Source organism: Manacus vitellinus, unplaced genomic scaffold (assembly GCF_001715985.3).
Source record: "Manacus vitellinus isolate BGI_N305 unplaced genomic scaffold, ASM171598v3 scaffold_4_pilon, whole genome shotgun sequence".
NCBI lineage: Eukaryota > Metazoa > Chordata > Aves > Passeriformes > Pipridae > Manacus > Manacus vitellinus.
Genome location: NW_021940604.1, coordinates 5,422,894 through 5,438,037, shown reverse-complemented (window position 1 = coordinate 5,438,037; position 15,144 = coordinate 5,422,894). Strand labels below are relative to the sequence as shown.

Genomic DNA, 15,144 nt, shown 5'->3' with positions numbered 1-15,144 from the left:
TGAATCAGCATGGTATCCTAGTGAAATGCTGCTATATTGGAGAAAAAAAACTCTAGATCAACCAGGCATACAATTTGATGTGAGTTCTTAACTATTAACTAGTGGTGGCTTTTCTAATTTGATTATACTGATAATCAAGCTTTAATGTAACTGATCCCTTGGTCAATTCAGTATCACTGATGTACATGTTTTGGTTCTCCCGTAGAGGCTTACAGCTAATCCAGGAGGTAAACAACGTAGCAGACTGTCCATTATGGCTCAGCATCTCTGCAGTGTTGAAAACTGTTTCATAATTCCAGGTGAAGCTTTTGTTCCAAAGCCAGAGGTAGGTTTTGCTGTATTTATATGGGGTTTTTTTGTTAATTTGTCAGTCAAGCAACGTATCTCATTTTGAGTAAGGAACACAGTTGGCTGCTCTATTTCAACATGTCCACGCTATGAAGTGGAGTGATGTGAAATTCCTGTAAACCAAGTGTGCTTACTCTTAAGAAGTTGCTTTTCTTTTTGGTTCCTCAGAATTTGTCTTTGACCTTCAAACCTGTCTGCAAGATCAGCATATTTCTTTGGGTGATTGTGGAGAGGGAGATTAGGATTTAATGGCAGGATAGTCTGCTACTATTGTAGCATTTTTAGAAAGCCTGCTGTTTTACATTTTGCATTTATAAACAGTTTGGGAATTGTGCCTAGAGAATTTGATGGGTCTTTTGAAAGACTGCTTTTAATTTGTCATCTTTGTCAAAGATCTCTAATTTTACCATGTTTATAAATCTTTGTTTCAACGTAGTCATCTTTAGCATATTATACTCCCTCCTGATTGCTATAGCACTTTGTCACCTATATCCCTTTGCCTGTTTAAAAAAGTAACCATCTTTTCTACTTCCTGTCTGTGAGGCAGAGTGAGTAGAGAACAGTCTCTTTGTTGTCCTCTTATCTACTGTCACTGGTTTTTATTAATAGACATATGATTACAGGGGTCAAAAATTAATAAATTAGTCTTATTTTGGACAAGAATGTTTTTTTGGTTTGGGGTTTTTTTTGTAAAAATTTGTGCCTGACATTAAGGGAGGTCTGTTTCCCCTGAATGCATGTGGAAATCATAGGATCATAGAAATATTTAGGTTGGAAGGGACCTTTGAAGGTCATCTAGTTCCCATCCCCATGCAATGAGTAGGAGCATCTTCAACTAGATCAGGTTTCTCAGAGCTCAGTCCAATCTGACCTTGAATGTTTCCAGGCATGGGGCAGCCACCATCTGTCTGGGCAATATGTTTCAGTGTTTTACCACCCTCATTGTAAAAATTTTCTTCCTTATATCTAATTTAAATCAACTCTCTTTTATGTCCTGTCAAACTGCTGTTCTGTTTCAGAAATGAACTTGCAGCCTCTTAAAGTCCCTCTTAAACTGGTTGATTCAGCTCTTCATTACATCTCCATTTCATCTTATTGCAGTCTCTCTCAAGAGATTTTCAGGCATGTCTCTTGAGAACCTTTGGAAGGTTATTCTCTCTCATTTATCACAAAATTCCAGTTTTGTGGTGGTGGTTTCTCAATGGCAGATGCAATTTGAGTATTAGTAGTGCTAGTGTAGTCAAAAGTTTTGTGCAGCCTGTGTCTCAAAATTGGGAAGCTATAACTGATATTCCCATTTTCCTGTACTGAAAAGGCCATAGTTGACCAAGAGAGAAGTAACTTACAAAGTTGTGACAAATATCTTAGTTTAAGCACATCCTACAGTTAGTTGGTACTCTGTTGAATAAAAAAGCAGTACCACTAAATGCAAGCATTTTTTTATTTAACGTATTTCTTTGAGTTAAAACAAGAATTGCTTATACTGCAGATACAGAAAGAACAATTTTTTCAGACAGAACTGGCACCTGTTTTCACTATATTTTGTTTCCTTCAAACTCCTGTTGTAGATTGATTTTCTCAGTACATCTTCTCATAGAACCTGTTTCCTTGGAAAGGTCCTTCAGCATGTTGTGAATGAAGGGCTCAGTGCTTGATTTTTTGTTTCATAGCTATACAAAGTTCAGGTACTTCTGTATAAAGTTTCAGGAAGAAAAATCTCTAGTGCATGTAACCGATGAATACTTCATTTTGCTCATAGGATGCAATTATTACCTTTCTCTTATGCCCTCCTGTAAATTGATGCCTTTTGGTTATAATTTTACAGATGTTAATTTTAATTAACCTACATAACAATGATCACATCTAAGTGTCATGTCAAACCCCTTATTAAAGGTGGAGATGCATGTTTGTGAGAAGGAGTTGTTTACCTCAATTCTCACAATGTATAAATATTATTTCAACAATACTATGAATGTTGAGACATAAAAGACTTGGTTTATGGAATGGAACGGTGCTCTATGACACTGTGTCTAAGAAAAGAAATTTTGGCTTTTTGGTCATAGTTAAGACTGCAATACCAAATAACTGGTGATAGTAATATTAGGAACAGTACAAAACAAACTCCTTGATTAATACATAGGAAACTCAAATGGCTGTAACGGTCGTAAAAAAAGCAGATGTAATGCCATTTTGTGTATGAAGAATGAAGACTCTCTGTGAATAGATTCTGTACATGTTAAGCTCATAAAACAGTCTACTTTCCAAAATGCTATAGCAGAAGATCTTACTTCTTCCAACTTAATGAACATATAATGTTTAGGCTCCTTCATACTGCTTTAGCAAATTTCAGGCTAGTAACATGGGAAATGAAAGTTGTATATAAATACGCAGAATAAATAGCAGTTGGTTTTATTGAAAGACTCATCCAGCGTTACCATATTCCTAAATTTAAAGGCCTGAATTGTACCCCTTTTCCTTCATCATTATGGTTGTTGTTTAGGGATGTATTTAGATACAACATACCTTGCCAGTGACCAATACAAAACAAAATCTGTGTGGTGAAAGAAAAGGTTAAGGGATTTAAGATAATTATTCAAAATAAGGGAGTTAAGAAAATAAATAAAGGAGCAGTCTCTTTATGATTGTTGTATGCTACATTTTACAGTAAGAGAGTACATGGGAGTGGGCCTGAAAGAGACCCTACAGGGGTTTATATGCCGTTTGTTACAATTTGCAGGTGTTTTCAGAGTTATGGTTACATTTCTGTTGTTGTATTGCTCATCCTCTAACATTCATTGTGCAGTGATAGATTAGTAGCAATTGGTGAATGTCCAGCAGACATTTCTTAACAATTATCAATGAAACCCACAGCAGGTGGCAGTTTGGGGTGCGAGAGCTGTGTTTGGCAAGATCTAAATGGTACTGCTGATTATTCAGTCTGATATGCATATATCAGTATACAGTATACAGTGCAGCTAAGGTTTGGAGCCATGGGCTTTTGTTGTGGTTTTTTTTATTTGTTGGGTTTTTTTGGTGGTGGTGTTTGTTTGTTTGTTTGTTTGTTATGAAATCTAGTTACCGAGGCAATTTACAGTTGAAAATGAAAGGCAGATGTGTCTGCTTTTTAAAAACCATTGAATTGGGCTTCTTGGACAAATAATGTTTGAGCTTCTTTTCCTTGCATCATAACTAAGATAGAGATAAAACTGTAAAATACACTATAAAATCTTACATTATTGAAAGCCTGATTCGCTAAATAGAAAGCAGTTAGTCTTTAATCATCTTTCCTATAACAAGACATCGGTACCTTAATTGTACAGTCAGTTATGTTTGAAGATAGTTCCTTTTTCTTCAGTAAATGCTACGTGGAAAGTCAGCATGGTTTGAAAAATCAGCAAAATAAAGTACTTTTGTAGCAGACAAGTATAATTTTCTACTTCTTTCCTTTTTGTGGATGCCCCTATGAATTAAATACCTTTTATAAACATAACTGCAGCCCAGTTATAGGAAAAGTTAAGTGCTTGGTTATACATTCTTTGAAATAATCAAACTACACTTAGCACATAAAAAACCCCTTGAATGGATAGAAATAACTATTTACACATAGTCCTTCAGATTGTAACCTTCATTGCTCTCCTGCTCTGTGGATGGGAAATGGTGCTGCTTTGGAGGGTAAATCCATCCTCCTTGCTGCCTGTTAAAACACGAAGTGCAGAAAATCACACCTGCGATAAGCAGAAAGCCTGCTGAAATGAATCCTGTATAAACTGCTCCTCCTGGTTCATGTTTGCTGCTCTCTGGAATGGTCTGGTCCAGAAAATTTGAAATAATTTCTCTTGTGTACCAGGATGTTGGTACTAATCCAGAGATTCCTGCAAGAATGAAGCAGATTCCTCCAGCAAAACAAGCGTGACTTTTGCTGTCACTGTCCCCTCCCAACTTTGTGCATTTCATTCCAACTGTAGTGATGCAGATCCCAAATGCTGATAGGATACAAGACAGTACCATGGTGGTCCGTGCAGCCTGGATGTAGACGGGGAGAGAGAGAATGGAGTATTTCAGGGTACAGCTAAACATCCCAGTGCTGTACCATGTGCAGTCCATCCAAAGTCCTTGCATCTGTGTTATAGCTGTTATGATATTTGAGCCAACATCTGCATTTACCTTCCAGTTTGGTAGCAGGGTGGCCGCGATATCTCCAAAAACACCAAACAAAGCCAGAATAAAAGCAAAGAACTGCAGACTTGCTGATGCCATGATGATTATCTGCTGTCACCTTTTGTCTGTCCTTTCTCTCGAGAAAATGAGTGCCAAGCTGTAGCCCTCTGTGTAATAGGGAAGGGGGGGGGAGGAGAAGTACGAGGGGGAAAAGAAAAAGAAATCAGCAAACAAAAAACGCTTGCCTTTAAAATCAGAGCTATCTGAATGAATATCTGAACGCGACCCTGCAGCAGCTCAGCAGCTGTACACAAGGTACTTGAACAGAAATGATGGCAAATGGACAGTGTTTTAGAATTGCTTGTAAAAAGGAGCTGCTGCCCTTTCATACATGATTGCAAGCCATCAAGCAAAACTTATTTTACTGCAGTTGGTTTTGGTAATAGCAGACAGATTGCAGGCTTACTAGATAAATATGCATTGTAAGGGGAACATTAGGAACTTGCAGATTAGAAGTCATTGCGGTAGAAAAACACTGGTAGAAAATATATTCTTCAAGTACCTTATTTGTGTTGATGGCTGTTGTCAGCTCCTGACTATTGACCATTTTATAGTAATGTATACTGTTATACTCGCTCTTGTGTAAACTGTGGTTAAAGGTAACCCTTTATTCCTGTTACTTAAATATTACCTGTTCAACTTTTTAATAACTGTTAAAAAATTTCTTAGTTTTGAAGGAGAATAAAATTGAATTTAGTTTTTGCAGTATGTTCACAATTTAGTCACATGTGACTTTTCTAAATCAATATTTTATTTTCAGTCAGTGATTCCCATTCCTTGACTTAGAGCAGCAGTATTTAGCAAGTCATAAGAGTGAATATGATCTACTTCTGTCTCTAAAATGTGTTTTTTTTAATACTGGTATGAAACAACTCATTTGTGGAAGTGTATTTTTTTAATCAGTCTCCTGCCTGAAATAATTTGCAAATTTTCCACGAAGTGGCAGTTTTAAAAATTCATTAAAAAAAGCTCCCTGCTATTCTTGCATAAAGAGTCCAATTTCATTTGATGGATGAGAACATTTTAGGCAGTATGATAACTGTGCACCTGGGAAGATTGAACTTCTGCGGTTACATTAGCTGGAGACTGTTGGGATAGCAGATGAAGAACAATGGTTTGAAACGTCTGAGAGGAGGATTAGAAGTGTTGCCCTGCCCTGCCTTTTGCGTGGGGCTGTATAATTGGCAGGTTTTGTCTTTTATCATAAATAAAAAAAGGGCAAACCTCAGTCTGGATTATGCTAAGACATTCTATCTAAATATGAACAATAACATTAAAATTGGTCTTTAGCATTAGAATTTTTTGAAAAAACATAATAATAGGCAATAAAATTGAAATAAGTGGAACGCAAAATATCTGTAGCATTGTACTCATTTCAGTTCATGATACATAAGACAACAAGGTTTTGATCAACATGTTCTATCAGTCTTTAGTGCCACTACTTAACTAATTAATATATTTATCATCTATAAATATAATTATATTTAATATTATTATTCTCTATAATAGTATAATATAATCCTCTAGATCCTCTATACAATATATAATTTATATATTTATACTTTAATTTTTATATTGTACTTATTTCAGGTAATGGTTCAAGGATATGTTAACTCTGTCCAGCATATATATATTAAAAATGCTTATAGTTAAGGTGAGAATATTAACAACTACTCATTTTTAAAATCTTACTTCAAAGAACTGCCTATTTCCAAATCCCTCCACTTTGTTCAGATTGTGAAGAAGTGCTGTGGCAAATACATATTATTTGCTGTACAGGCCCATGGAAGAGATGGCTTAACTTCCTTTTACAGAAGGAACTGACACGTCCAGGTAGCTCAAAACTCATTCAAAAGCATATTCTGGAACAGCTAATTAGGGTCTTGAGTCAGCCTTTTTCATTGCTTCCCTTTTAAAATTTCAGTATATACAAACATGCAAGCATAAATGCAAAACACTGCAAATGGTAGCCGTACATTATATTTAATTGGATGAACCAAGTTAAAGGCATGATAAATTCAAGTATAAGCACTACAGTTGTAATTAAAAATACAGTCATGTTTCATTCCTGTTTGTGTAGGACTTACTGCTGGATGTGAGGTCTGAGATGTTTTCTTCAGTGTAGATGTCCTCGAAAATGCAGTTTCTCTTGAATGGAACTATCCCTTCTCATATAAAACTGCATTGGCATGTATTAACAAAATTTCTTGGAATGTTTTTTTTTTCTGTTCTCTACAGCAAGTGCATTACTGCTGTTTGTTCTCTCTCTTAGTTCCATCTACCCGAGAATAAAGGAGTACTTTGTTTAATGAGTTTTGTTTGAAAAACACTCAGTAAGGGAAAGCAAAGAGATTATGGAATAAAACAGACAGAGGCCCTTAGTCCTAAATACATAATGATGTTCAGGTTCTATGATGAAAAGTGTGAACAGTGATTAAACAAAGTAAAATCTTGAGAATCCAGAAACTGTAGACTTACAGAGTGGGGGAGGAAATCATTTAAGTTGCACTGAGAGCCAAAGAGTTTTTTTGTTTGTCAGTTGTTGTTTTTTTATCACAGATAATCTTATTAAAAGTTTAAATTTCCTAGAAAAAAACTGTGCAATTTATTTTAATTTGTAATTGAAACAGCAGGGCATTTTTCTTCAACTGCAGGCTTTATTTATCTGTTCCTGATAGCTTTAGCCTTCCGTAGGTCATCTTATAACTTATTACCTTTGTATGAGGCTGTATAAAAGAATGAAGGAATAAAGCTACTAATAAAGGTTATATGGTAACTGCAGCACATTGGAGAAGTGGGCTTGACAAGTTGGTGTGCGAAATCAAGAAGTTAGGAGAAAAGTCTTGCTCATTGCAGCAATGATACACACTGACTTCTGGTTTCCTGTGATTCTCTTTGTGAGCCCAGTGTGAATGGAGTTATTACAAAACTGTTCTTACCAGACATTATTGCTGTTAGTGAGTGGTGTAGTTACTTTGTGCTGGAAGTGAACCAAAAGTAAACTCTTGTATAGGAACAAGTTTGCTCTGAGATGCACGTGTCTGATGTTAGACTTAATATTTGTCTGTAGTAGATAGATAAAATGCTGCTGTTGAACACTTGGTTTGTGAAAGTGCTGGCTTAGAACTATCTCAGTAGGATCTCAAGCAGTCTGTTTTAATGAAGTTGTAATATGTTCTGCTTAGGTTTCAGTTCCCTATGAGTAAATTGCAGCCTGAGAAAAGGTTATGTGGGTTTGATTTTAATATAGCCCTGTCCCAAGATACATGTATTGCCCATTATGAGACTTTTACTGTCAACAATTAGTAAAAACTGTCTCACTTGAGTTTATTCTGATTTAAAGTGTTGATTTCATTAGCAAGGCAGCAGACTTGCCTGGATTAAATTGTACTCTGTCATGTGTTCCTCCCACCCTACCAAAACATAAATCTTCATTGTACAGATACACTAAAACAGTAAGGGATGAATAGTTGCTGTACTATTGACAGTTCAGGATAGATCAATTGAATGATTTTCATATTCATTAATTTGTAAGATTTGAGTGCTATTTTGTAAATATTTTTAACATACGTGGTGGGGTGAAAAGTGTTATTCATAAAATTGTCATCAAATTGACTTGTGTATTTTAAATATTCTTGTGTACTTTATTGGCTTTCATAATTCTACTCTTTATTTTATGCATATTAAAAAGGTTAATGAAAAATAGCATGTATAATTTTAAAGGAGTGACCAATTACAAGTGAAAAGTTTTCCCCTATATCTGTTGCTATAGTAACCAGGCAGCTTTCCTGGGGTCCAAAGAAAACAGCGTCTATAATGGAACTGAGAAGTGTTGTGTTTTGTTTCAGAGTCAGAAATTATTGCCCACTGGCCTTGAGATTGCAAATTGAGCTGTTTGGCTCTGAAGTGGTACACTGCATCTAGATTGTGTTCTTTTCTCCTTCAGAAATTTTTGTTAAAGACACAGTTCTAACTCCCAGAGAACCCTCGTTTCTCATGAGCAGTTCTGCAAAATTGAGGTGACTAGGAGATGCCACAGGGTCTCTGGTTGTTTTCTTTCTTACCCCTAATTTTGTGGGGGAAATACCTAGATTTATTTCTTGACAATACACAAATGCATGTGTAAATAAGCCCTTAGTACATGTGAAGTATGTATTTTCTCTGTTCAAAAAGATTAACTTTTCTTACACTTAGTGAGAACACAAGTTTTTTCTGTATTCCTATGGTCTTCCTCATAGGTAACAGCAACCTGTGGCAAAGGCAGAAGCTATGAATACTTGAAAATTAAAAATCTGTTTTGGAAAATACATGTATGTGCATTTCACTGCAGATTCCATATGTCAAGTTTTCTTTGTCACCTGATTTTTAAGTAAGTTCTTGTGCTTCACATTTTAGTAATTTTAAGTGGTTTTTCTGCCTTATTCTTAACTCTAGCTCTCAGAAAAGGTGGACAAGTAGAGAAAAAACATTCAGTAACATAAACTTGAGATCAGTAGTGCTAATGCTGGAAACATGCTCTGTTTCTTTTTTTTTCTTCATCAGCACCATTAATTGGTATTTTCTTTCCTTTCTCTAGCCAGTGTTTTTGTTCAGCTTTGTAAGTTCTGTCTACATGAAAAACCTAATGTTGTTTGGATTTTATGATTCTGTTGAAATATAGTACTTTGTGCGTTGAAGCAGTTGTACTGCGTAGATGTACTTGACAGCTGAGCTGTTCCCACTGAAAGAACAATTTGAATAGATAGTACCTTTGTGTCAGAAGAATATGTCCACATCAGAGGTTGCTATGAGCAGTTTGGGTTGAAGCAGTAGGAAAAACCTTTCAAGTACCCCCGTGATCTGGACTATCTCAATTGGTACACTGAGTGTGTGCTTAGAGCAGCAGCTGTTCTTTAGCCTGTGTGTGTCTCTTATTTCAATCAGAACTAGCACATCTTCAGTTCAATGCCAATTGAACATCATCTGTTCAATTGGCATTCATAGAATGCCAGTATTGGTTGTCAGACCTTTTAAAAAATGAACGATTGTCCGTCATATTAGCAGACTCTTTTAATAAGAGACTGAATATCTTTTAAAATCTGGTACTTAAAAATTTTTAGTCACTCAGTACCAGTACTTGTACAAATTGTACGAATTTTCAGTGTTCTCTTCCACAGAATGTTTTCCTTTTTATTGTTGTTAATATTTAGTTTGGAAGACAAACTTCTTTATTCATTACTGTGCAGAACTGGATTTTTAGCCCAGCTTCTGTTTTTTTAATACAGAAGTCTGAAGTCAGGGCATTTCTATATAATACAGTGTCTCTGTAGTTGCATCTCATATAGATATATACATATAGAAACCATAAAATGTGCACATATAACCTCAGTCTCTTTTCAGACACAGGGAAAGTGACTGTTCTGTCAACCAAGCTGATTTTAGAACTACACAAGAATATACCTGTGTGGAATCATTCAAACATAACTTTGGATTAAGTGTGATACACAGTTTAAATACAGAGTTGTGTGGTCACTTAAGATGAGTGCAAACTTATTTCTACCTACCATTCCTTTAAATAGGCTAGCATTTTAATAGTATGTTGAAAAGTAATTCCTTGGCTTACATTTTAGAAAAGCCCTAGAGCAACAGAAAACATACAGGGAATGAGTTTGATTTCTAATTATAATACTAATTTTCTCCAGCTGCCCTTCAGCCTGTATATCAAATATTGTCTAATTTGTGTATTATGTCAGAATTGTCTTGTGGAAGGATCTGAAGACAGAAGTGCTAATTACTTTCCAGATTATATGGAAGTTGCTTTAGATGGAGGAAGTGCCATGGGGAAAAAAGAACCAAGTACTAATGGCATTTGAACTAATTGGAAATATGTAGATAACTAAGACTAAAATTATGTAGGGCCTTGAAAGCTAAATCTTTATATCTTTATATTCAATACTACAACACTGGTCACTGCACAGCTGTGTTACCTGTCGCAATAATGTCTTCCTATCTTGTGCTGGTTTTCTGATGTCTGGCCAGTTAACTGAGAAGTAATCTGTGCCAAAGGAATATGTGTACTCAAATTTATCTTTCTTTTCCATATAGGTGGATGTGGCTGTGGTGCATTTCACTCCATTGGTGCAACCAAAGATACAGCAGCCGTTTGAGCTAGTAGAAAAAGTGGTTCGAAGTGTTTTCCAGTTTAGAAGAAAACACTGTTTCCGTGGACTTGAGTAAGGATTTTTAATGAAAAATTCTCAGATAATGTCTTTGTAAATGCATCAGCTACTAAATCAGTTAGCTATGCATTTGATTTTATTCCTCTCAGTTTACATTTGTCATTATAGTTCATTAGATCTTTCCTTTTCAGAATTTCTGAAGACAAATGCGGAGATTAATATCTTTCTGATTTAATTATATAATAATTACTTGGCATCTTTGTTAGTGCAGTTGAAGTTGTTAAAATCACTAGAATAAATTGGTCATCTTTTCAGTATTTTGTCTGTCTCAGAAATGAAAACAACCCAGCCCAACCACAAAAATTACTGCATGATTAAATTAAAAACCAAAAGTATCAAAATTCAGAATCAAAGATGGCAGTGTGAGGAGGTTTTGATGGAAGTTTGAAGAGAACATCATCTGTAGCAAATTTTACTTATTTGGGGATAATGTCAAAAGGTCAAATTCTTGTTTCTGTGCTTGCCCTTTTATTGAGCTCTTACTGGCTCTTTTAAAATCCCCATGTCTTACTGAGGAGATTTACTAGGTTCTCTAACGTGAGAAACCTGCAGTCTCTTCGCCAGAGTTCCTGTTAAAACTCCAACATAGCCACATGTCTGACTTGGTATGGGCAAAACCCAGCACTCCGCACTGTAGAATTTGTGACAGATGCTGTTAGGACTAGAAGGATGCTCCTGCAGCTTGGGCTAGCTGAGTTTGTTGGGCATAGTTTTGGTGTGATTCAGTCTAGAATTAGAGTGGATGCCACCTTACTGAACTACAAGCCTTATATGTCACTATTTTGAAGGTGAACAAAGAATTTTGCCACTAGTTTTGCTTTGGCTTTTTTTCTTGAGGCTATGAATGCCACTGATGTCTGGGATGCAGACATTGGATCTAAAATGAGTACTGATTTGCCTGTGTTAAGGTTTGAGTGTGCATTTGGAGGTGTTTAGAAAAAGAAGTATCCAAAGTCTAGATTGATTTGTATTTGATTTACAGGGGGGTGGTGGCTTTCTTTTTTTCTTCTTTTATTTTGTGTGTGAAAGAATGTTTCAGCGACAGTGTAAGCAGAAGGCGTGTGCAATCAGCCTGTATATGTTACGTACAATATTTTTGCCAAAGCTGAAAAAAAAAAGAAACCCAACTATTGTGTAATCTCAAATTGCTAATAACTGCTTTACATTCTTTTGAGGCAAGGAGGGGGAATCTGAACTTTTGGACGTCACGTATTCCCTAGCAGCTTATCATACTTTAGCCCTAGTATGCAGCTAAGAAACACAATCCTCTTACTCTTTAGCTGACCTGAAAAAAATAGCAAATTTTAGTGTACAATAAAGCTGCTAAGTTCATTTTAAGGTTATCTATCACATATAGTATATAGAAACAAGGTATAGAATCAGTTCACATTTGTCTGTAAATTCTGGCTCCAGGTATGTCTTTTAACTACCCAATCAAAGAATTACTTGAGGGGTATTGAAATAAGGATCGATCCATTTTTAACCTTGCTGACTTGGATGCTGAACTAATGGGTTATACAGAGCTTTTTTATTATTTTGTCTAGCCAACCTTCAAAACACATCTGGCGTATGAGAGTGTTTCTGTATTAGATGCACAACATTTTTAGATATTATTTATGTATCATAGGTACAACTTGAAAATTGGGACACACACATAAACCATGCCTTTATCTATAAAGAATGACAGAGCTGAACCCAAAATTTAGGACTCCTGCCATATTTTCCAGGTTCTAAATATTAAAAATTGTATGGTTAATTAAATAGTCTTCTCCTACTTCTTTGCCTTTTTTTTTCCTGGCATTAGAATTATGATATTAATGACAAGTGATAACAAATATCTTTCCCATTGGAATGAAATGGTCTGAAAGAAAGTCATACGGTTTGGATCTGATCTGTTTTGCACAGTTTAATCTGTTGTTGCTTTCTAAATATGAGACTAATTCTAAGAAGCTTCTGTGCTTGTATCCATACCCAAAGCTCTTTTTAATGTTAGCAAACAGGACCACACATGCACGGGTTTAATATATTTATGTATGTGCTTTCTATGGTGTCATAATTTGCATTTGCAGAAAAAGGACCCTCATATGTTTCCATTTGCTTAGATAATGAGTTATATTAAGAGTGCCAGAGCTAAAATAACGACATAGCTAATAGTAAACCTGTATTAAGTAAATTCTGTGTTACTCTTAAGGGAAAATTAATTGTCTGTCTGAATTGTTTGAATTTGGGTTTTTTTCTCCCCGCACCTTCTAGGACCTTGTTTCCTGAAAGTGGACGTTTGAAAAGAACAGAACAGCTGATGATGACAGCAAATGTTGATCCAACTTTGCGTCCTTTTCAGCTCTCCATGTCACAGTTTAGAAATCTGTGCAATACATACAGGAAAATGTGTGATGAAGACTCAAGCCTTTTTGTGTTCGACTACAGAGAAGAACTAAAGCAAAAGAAGACGACAAGGAATTTACTTAAAAGTACTAGTCAGCCTGAACAGACTGAAGAGGAAGATCAGTTGTAACAATTGTAATTGCAGCAGACCGATTTTTTTATTAGTTTTAACTCCTTGATCTAGAGGTGTTGATTCAGTAAAAGGAGGCTTCTATATTCCTACAGCTGTGTGGGTATGGAAGAACTACTTTTGAGAAAGTGGTAAAGAGAGAGGGCAGCTCTCTCTATTCCATTCAGCTGCAGACAAAAGGGAAAAGACAGTCCAGGTTATTTTTACTTCAGGGGAATTACTAGACCACATACCAGGAAACAAGGTATGTTGTGAGACAGGTAATTAAGTTGTGATACTTCTGAAATAATTGAGTTTTTTTATGAATGAAAGTGCATTACTGAAATGTAAGAAAAATACTTTTCATACTTCAGCATGTAAGACGGTGTTTGGGTTTTTGTGCTTTTGTATCCTGGAACATCCTACTGTACAGAGTAATCTAAAAAATAGAAGCCAAGGCTTTTATAAATACGCTCAAGTGACTGGCTTATGGGAGGATAAAGTGCACCAATTGCCTCAAGGTCTGCTAATACTCTTCTCATTTATGCAGAAGCAAAGAATTTGGTATTTAAAGCTCCAACTGTAGAAAAGCAGCACGATAAAAAGAAGAAAACATGGCTAAGTACAATACTTATTTGTCTTTTACTGTACAGATTGGTAGAGAAAATAAAAAATACAGTCAAATAAAAGATTACAGGCCAAGCTTTGTTTTTGTATTTACACATATATATAAAGTATAGACAGCATTGAAACATACAAAATGAAACTTCTGCACTGTTGTGCACTAAAACACATTAAAATAACTTAATTCTGCTTTAAATAAAGCAAACATGAAAACCAAAGAAATAAAATGCCCAAGGTATTGAAAAATTAATTTTGCAATGCTACTTCCCATTGTAAAGCCCTCTGCCACTCACTAGCACCTCTTCCACATTACTTAAAATACTAATGAGGCCATCCCCAAGAACACTACATCATCTTAATAACTGCTTGAAAGGGATGAACTAATTTACAGACCTTGGCCAACTTAATCTATTTTTGATCCACAATAAATTAAAATAACTTAAGAATCCTTTACAGCTGTTTTTGTGGAAAAATGTATTAGTGCACAAAATCAGATAGTAGTTTTCCTGCAGCTTCCATGAATTTACTAGTTTTAAAACAAAATGTTTGTTGAATTTTATGTGGACTTCAAATGAATGTTTTAAATAATCTGCTTAGAAAGCTAGGATTTTCCATGCCTCTCCACAGCTTCATAAAAACAATCTTCATTAACTACAGATGTTAAACTCTGAACACTAAATTCTCTCTCTAGAATAGAGTTCAGATCCAGGTTTGCAGCATCAGAGTGACTGTCAAGGGACTGGTGACGTTCTTGCATTGCCATTAAAGTTCCTCTATTACGCTTTGTGCTGTTTACTTTTCTCTTCACTGGGCAGAAATGGCCACGCACAAGCTTTGGATGCTGTCCTATCTCAAAGCCATCTCCCTCATTTTCAGCAGCCTGATCCCGTTCAGAGTCAGTACTGGGTTCCTCTGAAATCTTCAGCCGCTGAAACTGTATTTCAATGTCTTTTGTAGGACTGCCCTTCTTCAGGCTCTGATAATCCTCCTCCTCCTCGTCATCACTGAGAATATCAGATTCTTTGACAAGAACATTAGAAAAGTCGGATGCACAGCTCTCTACATGTTTATTGGGAGATGAGTTTTTGGGCTCCTGTATGCTCTCAGAAGTGTGGCAGCTGCTGCTCTGAGTACTGCTGCTCAGGCTGCACTCATCAGAGTCCTGGAAGGTACCTTTCCCCGGGTCACCATTCCACTCACTACTGGATGAATTCTTCAATACCTTCAAGGACCTTGTGGAAG

At 35.9% G+C, this 15,144-nt stretch overlaps 3 protein-coding genes across 11 annotated transcripts in view; 1 reads left to right on the top strand and 2 right to left on the bottom strand.

Annotated features, from left to right (window-relative positions):
• Positions 1 to 13,974, top strand: part of TFB1M (transcription factor B1, mitochondrial) — a 27,075-nt gene extending 13,101 nt beyond the window's left edge. For 3 of the 4 annotated variants that reach the window (XM_025895688.2, XM_018077901.2, XM_018077902.2), the window contains 3 exons: positions 206 to 325; positions 10,651 to 10,778; positions 13,038 to 13,974. In XM_025895688.2, coding sequence (XP_025751473.1) covers positions 206 to 325; positions 10,651 to 10,778; positions 13,038 to 13,299 — 510 coding nt within the window. In that variant the 3' untranslated portion in view covers positions 13,300 to 13,974. The remainder of the gene's footprint in view (positions 1 to 205; positions 326 to 10,650; positions 10,779 to 13,037) is intronic. The other variant, XM_018077903.2, reaches the window with a different exon arrangement.
• Positions 3,946 to 6,924, bottom strand: CLDN20 (claudin 20). The gene is made up of 2 exons (XM_008932325.3): positions 6,654 to 6,924; positions 3,946 to 4,673 (listed from the first exon to the last, which is right to left on the bottom strand). The coding sequence occupies exon 2, from the start codon at positions 4,603 to 4,605 to the stop codon at positions 3,946 to 3,948; it is 660 nt and encodes a 219-aa protein (XP_008930573.1). The 5' UTR covers positions 4,606 to 4,673; positions 6,654 to 6,924.
• Positions 13,800 to 15,144, bottom strand: part of TIAM2 (T cell lymphoma invasion and metastasis 2) — a 186,382-nt gene continuing 185,037 nt past the window's right edge. For all 6 annotated transcript variants that reach the window (XM_018077894.2, XM_018077892.2, XM_029962699.1 and 3 more), the window contains one exon: positions 13,800 to 15,144. In XM_018077894.2, coding sequence (XP_017933383.1) covers positions 14,504 to 15,144 — 641 coding nt within the window. In that variant the 3' untranslated portion in view covers positions 13,800 to 14,503.